Source organism: Manacus vitellinus, unplaced genomic scaffold (genome assembly GCF_001715985.3).
Source record: "Manacus vitellinus isolate BGI_N305 unplaced genomic scaffold, ASM171598v3 scaffold_197_pilon, whole genome shotgun sequence".
NCBI lineage: Eukaryota > Metazoa > Chordata > Aves > Passeriformes > Pipridae > Manacus > Manacus vitellinus.
The window spans coordinates 14,027-25,564 of NW_021939380.1; the positions used below are offsets into that span (position 1 = coordinate 14,027).

General features: G+C 43.8%; 1 gene segment (V, D, J or C); it reads right to left on the reverse strand.

Annotated features, from left to right (window-relative positions):
- Nucleotides 1-3,362: 3,362 nt before the first annotated feature.
- Nucleotides 3,363-7,990, reverse strand: LOC108639367. The segment is given in 4 exon segments: nt 3,363-3,478; nt 3,821-3,892; nt 4,503-4,778; nt 7,663-7,990. Coding segments are annotated over 3 exon segments (429 nt in total).
- Nucleotides 7,991-11,538: the final 3,548 nt, after the last annotated feature.

The window sequence follows — 11,538 nt, forward strand, 5'->3', positions numbered from 1 at the left end:
CATGACTTACTCATCTTCTTGTGCTTTTATTTGACTCTGTGAGGGCTCCTGACCATCTACATAGAGCTTTCAGGCAAGATAAGCTTCACATAATTCCTCACAGAATCACACTGTTAATGTGAAATTTACTTTTCTTACCCAAATAATTCTACTCCTAACCTGGGCTTTCTTCTTTGAAATTCCTAGGCAAACATTCTTTGTATGAGGAAGATATCACAGAAATACAGAATGATTGAGGTTGGAAGGGACCTCTGGGGGTCATCTGGTCTCCCCTGCTCAGGCAGGACTATCTGGAGCTGTTTCTCGAGGACCATGTCCAGGTGGCTTTTGAATATCTCCAGGGACAGTGGTTCCACCTCTGGAGATATTCAAAGGCTTTCTGAACACAATCAAATATGGACACAATTAAATCTCCAGGAGAATATAGATAGTACTGTTAAAAGGTATTGTACCAAGGAGTTCAGCTTAGAATCGTCCTCCATTTTTCTGGTGTCTCTGGATTTCTCACTGGACAATTTGTTTTTTTCTGATTTTGGGATAATTCCAAATGCAAAGGTGCTGCTTTAACAGAGAGCATTTTACTGTGGAGCACAATTTCTCTACAAAAGCTTTCCTTAGATCATATGAGCTGGGAGAGCTGCAGACTCTGTCCTCTTCTGTGGAATTAGCCACACTAACACAATCTTACTATTGGACTGTACAAAAGCTCCTTATTGTGGGATTTCTTTTGGAAAATATTATATTATCCTGGTTTTTTGAACTCTATGTCATGCATTGCAACTGTAAAGTGAAAAGCCACTGCTCAGTGGGAGGCAATGAGGAGGCCTCCCATGAAATGAGTGGCTGAGGTCGATTAAACACTCACTGTCAAAGGTGTAAGCAAAAGCAGGTTTAATAGAAATTTGCAAAAGCTCAGCAAAGTCCAACAGCAATGGTCACTCTATTTATTAAACATACACAGGAACATCGAATTAGAATTAATTTAGAATGATTTCTGCAGAGACTGGGGGGGGGGCAAAAAGAAGGTAGAGTTGTTAGAGAGAGACCATCCCACTGAGTCACAAGGTACAGAAAGAACCCCCTTGTTTTCTCAACTGCCTCTCAGGGGAGGTGTGGATCGAACCATTCCTAGTCCCAGACTTGATCAACAGTTTATGCAAAGGTTTTTAACAGCACTCAATCATTGACCTTTCCCTCCTGTCCACCTGATTACACCATTTTTCCCTAAGGGAATGTTCTTAAAAGTTAAATCTGCCTGAGAGATTGGGAAAAGGTGTGGAGTGTAAGATGAAAACGTTCAGAGCGTCATCAGAAAATCAGGATAAAAATACTAGTGAGCAACTCCCCCTGATTTACATTATGGTGGTAGGATGCACTAAACAAGCATTTTACTGGATTAGGATTTGCCAGGCAAATTTCACTTCTCTTCTGCATAGGGTGAGGGTCTTCCTCCAGGGGTCTGCAGGGTCTGAGGGACAACCTGACAAAGCTTAATGAAGCAGACCCTGCAATGTTCTCTGCAGAGCCTGTCTTGAAGCCAGCAGTAACTCAGCCAGTATGAGAAAAGCCTTATTTCTCCTCCAGGATGTGGTGAACTTGTTTTTCCAAACAAGGGGAGGGTTAATCTTGCACGGTGCAACTAAGTCAGAAATGTTGGCCACAACATCCTGCCCGTTGCTTGTGACAAAAAGGTGAGCTGGGGCATGTGTGTGGTGGGGTCTATTAGTTCATAAGCAAGTTGCTGTGGAAACTATCACCCCATCAAACATTCACATATTATTTTCTGTGGGCCTCTTCCTCATATCACTGAGTGGAAAAAACCAGCATGTTTTTTTCTCTTCTGCTCTGTGTGTTTCCCTCCCTCATGCTTTCAGCAAGCTATGTCTTAATTGAAGCTTCTGAACGTCCCAAGAGATACTTCCCTGCACAAAGTCTAGAAAAGACAAATCCAGCCAACAGGAACTCTGGGTTATCAAAGCTGTATTTCTAATCTCAGTGATCATTAGGACAGTTGGGTTTCAGCAATGTCCATCCCAAATTCATAAGAAAAAGCACAGAACAAACCACAGCATTTTGGTCAAGGAAAATTTTATTTTTGTCACTACTACAGGAAACTAAAATGCATGTGGGATATATTTTGCAGAAGAAATACAGGTTTAAGAAAGAAATGTTTCTATGGTTGAACATTATCTGTTTGAATTGGATCACTGCTCAGGCATGATAGGAAATTATTGTTAATAAAGCTGTCTAAAAACCAAAGCTATAAATGGCAACTATTGTGCCTGAATTGTCTCTGCAGTAACACACCAGTTCTACAGACAGTAACACAACATGCCTGTGAAACCTGATTTAAAACATTATATAGCTCTCTATATATCTATATGTATCGATAGTGAGGATTGGGCTTTTCTACAACTATTGAGGCAGGTTGGACATTCCTGTGTAAATGCCAGAACAGTGGGGAGATCTACTCAGCAGGAGGATGAGGAGAAATGCACTCTCCTCAGTGCACAGAGAAAAAGAAATAGCAAAAGCAGTTACAGCTCTTAAATCTAAATGAACTGGCTGGGCAGGATTGAACAGCATCAAATGTCTAAAGGGGAAGGGGCTGTGTTGTGTTCTGGGTGCTCACTGTCAGCAGATGTGACACTGCTTGTCCAGCCCGTTGTGCTGCTGGTTCACGTTCTTTCCTGCAGTTCTTCAGGTTCCTCTTGCCTTGACTCCACATGTCTGGAAGAGCAAAGGGTGTTTTAAACCACATTTACTGCAACTGGAGCAATAAACCACTGTTTGAGAGCTGTCCAGTCAAGACAGGTACACTACAAAACTTAGGCTGGACTATCTTTTGTGCCTCTTTGGACACTTCAATTTGAAAATCCCCCCTGCCTCCCCTCTCTTTACTCCCACAGGTTTGTGTTTTGGGATCCTTGCTTCTGAATCCTTATTTGTTTGGAGTTTTCTCCAGGCTTTGTGCTCTGACACTTGAAGTAGTGAAGGAGGTACCTCTTAGGCTCTTCAGGCAATACCTGAGTTGCTCGGGCAAAGAAAATTTGGGAACCAGCCACCAAGAACTGAGCTCTGGATATAGAAAAGTGTTGTTTCCTTTGTCACGTGGGAGGCAGGGTGGGCTTCTCTTAATTGTTTTATTTTTTGGGGAGGGGGCCTGGTGTGGGTGCTTTTTGTGGGTTTTGCTCATTGTTGTTGTTTTTTTCCCCAGAAACCTGCAAGAGCTATTTAATGGAATCAGGAGCAGATGAATAGGTGTCGTTACCTGTGGGGTTAGAGAAGTACACACAGACGGGCAGTCACTCCTGCCACATGCTTCCAGTATCTCTACAAATCAAGCTGAGTGCTTCCTTACCTCAGAAAAGAAACAGCTTGATACTCATGAGTGTATTGAAGGCGATGCTTTTTGCCAGCAGGACTCTCAAACCCAGCACAGCCACAGACAGCATGTTCACTCTCTGCACTGTGGTACCTGCTCAGGGACAGCAAAAAGAGGAGAGAGACCATGGCCTAAGTTTGGATGTTGGGATCTTGGCAGAAAGTGGAAAAAGCCACAGGTAACAGCTTCAGGGAAAGGAACAGCAGCAGAGGAAGAGATGCCAGAGAACATGGCAACACCGGGGGAGGAGGGTGTCTGTCTCCATTGCTTTTTGCTTCCTGTTGCTTGTGTGTTCCTACAGCAGCAACCTTGAAAAAGCAGCTTGTGTTTGATAAATATGTCATAATCTGTCTCCTCTCTCCTCGAGAAATTACCTTTCTATGCATTTATCCCCCAACCAGCAATGTAACTTCACAATCTGTTTCGGTCACTAACCTTGGGCAGAGGTGTCTGTGCTGTTGCAAACCCTGTTACTGGTCCTCGTTACGGGTTCGTCAGCCTCCTTTTCTGTAGAATGATAAAGAAAAGGCATTTTAACCCATATCCAATTTTTAGAAAGTATTAAAAAACTATTCCTATGGCCCTTTCCATAGGGACATGTGGGAAGTAGAGTCTGGGGCTCAGATGATCAGTCACTAATTCAAACATAAATCTGAGAAGACAGTTGCAGGAAACAAAAGAATTTCTAGGTTGTTTTGTTTTTCCTATTTGAATGACCTTCAAGATGATAAAAACAATTGCAAAAAATATAAAAAGTGATTTAGTAAAAACCAAAACCAAATCACACCACCAGTTTAACTTTTTGTTGGCTTTAGAAAGGCTGTTTCAGGTTGTGCTCCAGGAGGTTTGATGCTGCAAATAAAATAAACTCCCATTTTAAAAAAATGGATTGTGCCTTCTCTCCTCCCCCATCAAAAGAAAAGTTTCTCCAATTTATTAAACAGTTGAGACCATTTCTTTTAGATGCTTTTAAACATCTTTCATCTTTCCCTGCTTAAGTACCAACTGTCTCTCTCGTTTCTGCTGCCCACCCTGGGCAGTGCAGACTATCAGGGAAGAGCAGCACCACAAGACACTGTCTCCACAAATACGTTCCAGCTGTGCCCCCAAGTTGTACCTGACAATGCTGTAATGGTGCCAATGTCCAAATGGGCCTTGCAGGTCACCTCTGTGTCTTTTGTCACACTGACCACCTTCATAGCACTGTACAGCCCCTCTGACGCCAGAATGGGTGTGCTCTGTTCATACACGACCTCATCAGAGGACATCTCCAAGCTGATGTTCTTTGTACTGAAATTCCTTGCCAAACAAGCTGCTTTCCCAGTGCTGCCTCCTTCTTCCAGTTTCTTTGATTTCATCACAACGACTTGTGGGACAGAATGTTTTGGACTGCCTGTAAAAAAAGTATGGTTTGGGCATGATGGATTTTACTGCAAGCCTGCCTGAGAGCTAAGTCATGAAAATTAATAGACACACCACCTGGGACTGATTTGTAGCATTATTAGTGACCAACTGCCTTTTTTTTTTTGCCATTACTTCTTGCTGTTGCTTCCAAAAGATCAAATTAGAGACAGAAAGGGTGTTCAAGAGCAGGTATTTTATAGAATATTTAATTCCACAGGATCTCAGCTTCCTTTTGCCAAAGCTGGTGCCTGTAAGTGAATTCTTCATTTTATAAATTAAGGACCTGCAAAGGAGAAGGGAACTTTTGTGCATGTCACTCCAAGAGTCCAATTATTCTGCTTTCTCAACAATTTAATTCCAAACAATGTCAACTCTATGAGGACTGCCTTGCATATTCGTGAGACATGAGGAAATAACTGTTTTTCCCTTTACTCTCCCTCCCCTCCCCAAATCTCCTGTTGTGGTTGAAAGGTCCAACCACAGCAGGAGTGGCAGGGAGAGCAGAGGTCAGTTTGTTGCCTCACTGCTGTGCAAGGTTCCCCTTCTGAGTGACGTTACTTGCAGAAATGAAGTCCTGCTGCTGCAGGGGGGGACAAGGCTGAGCTTTTCCATAACAAATGCTCAGGTGCAAGAAGGACTTCTGTCTGTAAGATGGGAAAGTAGGAGAGAAGCAATCAAAAGTCTGTGAATTGTATATCTCCACACAGAATCACAGAATCACAGAATCACAGAATCACAGAATCACAGAATCACAGAATCACAGAATGGATTGGGTTGGAAGGGACCCTAAAGGCCATCTGGTTCCAGCCCCTGCCATGGGCAGCGATGTCACTCACTAGTTCTGCTCCAGAAGTTCCTGACAAGGCCAAGAACTTTCATTGTGGGGGAGGTTTTCCCCCCTAGACATTGCACAAGGTGTAAGACATGCCAACCAGTCTGCAGGCGATGAGGAGAGAACAGGATTGGTCCTTGGTTCAACAACTCTTGTACCTGTTCCAGAAAGTGTGACCATTCTCACCCCTGTGCTGTGCCGTGTCGGCAGAGCCACGGCTCCGGAGCAGTGGGAAGTGTAATGCAGAGTTTGTTTAATAAACTGATTGGAGGGAAAGAATATCCTGGGGCTACAAACATGATGCTCATGGACAAATCTTACAATATTCCTTCGAGTAGTGTAATAACCTTCAGTGCTGGTCCTTTAGCACTAAAATACCAACAAACATCGAGACATGAAAACGAGAGTTTAGACAGAATCTAAAAGATGCTGACAGCTTTTCACAGGATTTGAGATGCTTGCTCTGATCTGTCAGAAATTTGGTTACTCTGAAATGTTAGATGTATTTTTTCAGTTTTGAAAGAATTTTAGAGTTGAATTCCCCTGGAAATACATGAATGACAAGAGGTTGACAACTGAAACAGACTGAATTTCAATGGTATAGCAGAAGCCTTCTCTGGGAATTTCCTATAAGACATACAAGACTGTTTAATTTGCAGGAGATGCCCTTAAAGAAAGCAGGTAGTCTCAAAAGGAGTTAGTAGCCAACAAATCATTGCAATACCATGGGGTTTAAAAGAAACCCAAAATATCTTTGCTTTCACATAACCCAGACATGGATAATCCAGCATGATTTATATACCAGTGTCAGGACTAATTCAGATTAGCCATTCAAATAATAGTAAAAATATGGAAATGAAAGGAATCCTCTATCATCCTTCCTTGACAGAAAGAGTTTAGATACTTAAGACTCAATATATTATACTGTCAAACATAATCTGAAAGTCTTTGTGCAGCTTTGAAAATATCTCATCTTTAGCTACAAAAAGAAAATAATTAACAGCACAGAAAGAATACATTTTTCTTCAAAAGGATAACTTGACATTCCTTTGCCCCTTTGGAAGTAGAAGTGGACTGAGATTGTTCCAAAACAGACATTTATTCCCATGCAACATCTCCTACAGGCATGGGCAGATATTAGGCAGCACCTCAGGCAGTCCCAAGCCCTTCTGAAATGAGAGCAGGGTGTTTTAGGAATGTAAAATGACATGGGACATTTTTGCAGCACTATAAAGACATGCAGACCTCTGAAAGCACAGCAACAAGTCTGTGTTATCCTCAGGATAACACAGAGCAACCTGACAATCTCCTCTGACACCCCAACACTCACATTCCCATAGGGTGGGACATCCACCTTTTTTGTACATCAGGAAAGTCCAAATAAAGACAGGAATAACAACTATGGCTTGTTATCATCCCTACTCCCCACACCTTTGTTTTCAAAGCCCAGACAACTTGGGAGCCAGTTGTCTTTCATTCTAGGAGGTCTTGGATATGAGGCACCTGTGAAAACTGAAGGCCAGGGATATTTATCCTCCTTCCTCCTCTATCTCCATGCCAGTGGAATTGCTTCCCTGGGGACACTGTGAGTGTGGTGCCAGTGTCAAAACTTCTCCAACCAGACAGTTAAAGATCTGTCTCAAAACTTCTCCCCACTGTGAGCTCTCCACTGAGCTGTGCATTCCTGCCCAGAGGGAGTCAGTGAAGATCCACTGGAGAAGAGGAGCCTTCAGAGTCAGTTTGGGCCAGAGTGGTGTCCAAACTGGGAATAAATTGTAACATGTTCAGTAGTGCACACCTGGTGTTTGGGGATCATGGAATGAAGCTGTTACACAGAGTTAGGCCAGTTGTTCCTGTGAAACCTTCCTAAGCAGCTCCAAGCTGAGGATTTGGCTTGAAAGCCTGGCTGGAGAGAGAGAGTGCACTCAAGGGACTATTGCAGCAGAAAATTCTTGCAGTGAACCCAAACCATTAGATTCCTTTTTCTTCCCCCACCTTAACTGTAACACAATTTTAGAAATAAATAAAACAAAGTACTTACTTGGTACAACTGTGACGGTGGTCCCTGGTCCAAATACAAGCTTATCATCCTCACACTGCTAATACTCATTGCAATAAATCACTCTTTCCACATGATATTCAAAAAGGTTGTAAAAACAGGAGATGAAGAGCCATACATTTGTCCTAATTATCCATGTATGCAACTCCTTGAGGGTGTCCAGAGGGTGTCTTCCAAATTTGGAAAAGGAAAAACAACAATTAAACAGTTCAGTGATTTCAAATAGCTTGATCAAGTACAGAACTTCCAAGTTCACCCTTTCTTCAATCTTTTAGAAACCTTGTGAGTTCTCTTTCCAGGATAAACAGAAATATAAAAAGATTATTCTATTTGTCTCTTTAATTATCACAGTCACTCACCTCTTTTCCTTCCCAAAATATATTGCCTTTTTACCTTCTCTGGGTTTTTGTACAGGGCCCTGTGCTGTTTATATTATTGTGGCCCGCCAGCCCCTGTACACAGTGGTGTATTTCATTGCAAAAACTGCCTCTCTTCCACTACACAGAATTTTGGATTATACAGGCAGTCACGTGACTTCTCAAGTGGTTCAAGACCCAACATACCACATGAAGAAACACAATATGGCTTTGAAGGAACGGTCTAAGAAAATGATGGTTCTTTGTTATGTAGAGGCACTGTGGCCATGGGAGTGACTATCAGAGATTAAAGGAGCTGTTGCAGAATTATCAAATCTTTCATGATGATCAACTTGTGCAGCATTAACACAATCTGGACCTTGATGGCAAAAGATGGACTCCACCTCTGAGTCTCTGCAGCTTCAAGAGCCCACTTCTCCCTTTTGTACCAAAGGAGAGGCAGGTTGAGTCTGTGCCCATTAGGATGGGAAATGGAGGTTGCCATGGTGACAAAGGCTGGGAGCTCCTGGCACCAAGGTGAAGGCTCTTGTTTCACATGAAGATTTGCAGCCACAGAGTAGACTCCATGCTGTCCTGGCAAAGGAGGAGCTGGGAGCTCTGCCAAACAAGGTGTCTGAGCCCATTGCCCACGAGCCACACAGGAGCACCAGAAAAAGTGGTGAGTGACAGCAATGGAAGGCTCCAAGCTGCTGGACCAGTCATCTCCTTGCCATGGACTCAAACTTGGGTCACTTTTAATGGACCTACTCAACTTATTGCACCTGCAATCCATTACCCCTCCTTCTCTTCCTTGGGGGTGTTAATGACAGTGCCATGGCGGTCCTGGGAAGTAGCAGGCAGGCTCTGGGAGTGTTGGGAGGAATGAGTTAAGAGCAGAAAAGAGGTGAGGAGGATTGTAAATCACTCATGTGACCTTGCAGTGGGGAATAACCCTTGATAACCCAGAGTGAACTGCAGCCGGTGACCCTCCAGCACGGACAGAGTTCTGGGGGGCAGCTGCCCAGGCTTATTAATTTTCAATGTATTTTCATTCTACCTTTCCTAACTCTTTCTGGACCTTTGAGCATTTCTGTCCTCAATGTCTGTTTTCATGAGAAAAAAAAAATCAGTCTATGTTTAAGAATTGTCCAGAAGTTATTTTGGTTTAGTTGATGCTGGTTTAATGGACTCTGTTTCCTTTAATGTGTTAAGTTGCTTATTTACTCAGCTATTTTATTTTTAGTACTTTTTGTTTGAGTGTGTGGGGGTTTGACCCCACAAAAATCCAGTCTCCAAGCTTCCCCCCACAATTTACCTCGACACCGAAGAGACATTTTGAGGCAGGCACCACTCAGTATAGGGGGAAGGGAATATATATACAATTTATTACTATACACACATAAATACTATAGGCAATTATATACAATATTAACAGTCTCTACCACCCCTTGAGCCCTCCCTTATCAGTCCAGGAGAAGAGCTCGGGCTGATAGTTAAACAGTCTCTCTCATTGGGGTATCAGGGAAAGGCGCTCTTCTGCACCCCTACCAGCCCTCAGCTCTTTGCTGAGGTCTCATCTTCATCATGAGGTCCAAGGAGATAGCTCTGAGTCCTTCCTCCTTGGTTCATGAAGGTTTCCTCCCCAGAGAGTAAGATGTTCCATTCTCACCCTCCAGGTTGCAGGCTCTGGGTCTCTGCTCAGTTCTTTTACCTCAAATAGTTTTAAAGTCCTTACCCAGAAAAACCTACTTGTTTGGCTGTCTCACTCTTCTTTAGCTGCTGCAGCTTCCAGTTTCAGTAGTCCACGTCCAAACCCAATGTAGAGCACCTCCGAGCCCTCTCTGGCCCGTCTCCAATTTCTGCCTGGAGTTCTTCCAACTGTTTGCAACAAATCACAGCTGTTTCTCCCGGCAACCAAGCCTCTCTGGCCCGTCTCTTGGCTTGGCTCCAGTACCGAGCATGCCTTAAATCCCAGGCAGTGGGGGAAGAAAAAGAAAGCCCCCTCACCTTGGCTACAGGGTACTCAGTCCAGTTATAACCATCCTAAGCCCTGCCGTCTAGCTGGGGGGGCTGCCTCTCCCCCTCTTACCTCATGGTTGTGAGTCTCTCTCTCCCTCACAACACTCTATGCTGCCTTCAGCCCTGGCTTAGCCAGGGCTGGGGGGCCCTGTCACCCCTCAGCTCTCTCACACACTCTCAGACACACATGGTCACACACTGACACTGCTGACAACTTCCAGCTGTTGTTGATGTCTAATTTTCACAGGAGCGAAAAAGAACAGCTCCGACTGGTCCCTCAGGGGGAATTCTCCCGGGACCAATCACCTCTAGGCCCAGGGCCTCCCTGAACCTGGGGGGGGCAGTTCAAACCAAGACAGTGCCATTTTTCTAAGGGTCATGTGGGTTTTTTCCCCGATTATATGCACCGTTTCTCCCCTCAATTTCTTTAATCTTATGAACTGATTATTTGACCACTGAGTTGTCTGTGGTTCAGAATTTTGATTTATTTGTATGTGCCTTTCACTGGGTTTGAAGGTGGTGAACATCTGGTTATAGTTGACTGAAGTTGGCTTTTAATTTGATTTTTATCTTACTTTTGTGATTTTCATTAGTGGTAACTTGGAATTGTAGAGCAGTTTCCTAATCCTCAGATCCAGTTCTAGGATACAAAACCAATATAGCATTATTTCATCCTGTTTGCATTATCATTGTCACCAAGTGTATTTCTCATTTGTAATCAACAGTTTTTAATCTCAGTGCTGCTATTTTCCATTGTTAACATGGGCAGGTTCATCTGCTCTTCCCTTTAGTGTGTCAAATTGTTTTCTCCTCCTTATTGCTTCACTGCTCCGGGAAAGCTGTGGAATGTGCTGATGTGATACCTTCAGCCTGACATGACAAAGAGAACAAGCTCAAAACACCTCCTGCAACAGGCCTAGGCTCACACAGGTGCCTCTCACACACCCTTCACTCGCTGGCAAATCTTCCCCAGCAGGGAGACCTCGCCCTGCTTGTCCCTGAGATCTCAGAGGCCGTTAAACAGCCCGTTCCCATTGCAGTGCCACAGAGCACAGCTGTGCTCACAGCCTCCCACGAGCCACACGCTTGAATCCCTTTGGCTTAAAGTTGAGTTCTGCCGTTCTTTTGTCTATGTCTGTCCCGGTGCAGGCCCTCCAAAAAATTACTGGAGGTGCCCCAGTACTGTCAGTGACGTGTTGGAGAGAATGTTTAGGTTGTGTTCCACTACATGATACTGAAGAGCCCTCCTTGAGTTCTGCTTCAGAGGAAACAGGAACAGAGGGAGTCCCCCTCTCCTCTAGAAATGTGTCACAGGCAGATGAAGACACATTTCAGAGGTTGTTTGAATTCCTTCGGTCCTTGCTGAAAGGTTGACACTGCTGTTTTCCAGAAGAAAGTATCCTGGCCCTTCCAGCATAATTCTTCTTGTTCCCCCAAAATCTCCATTTGTATTTTAACAAAATTTTCTCCTTTTTTTGGTGGG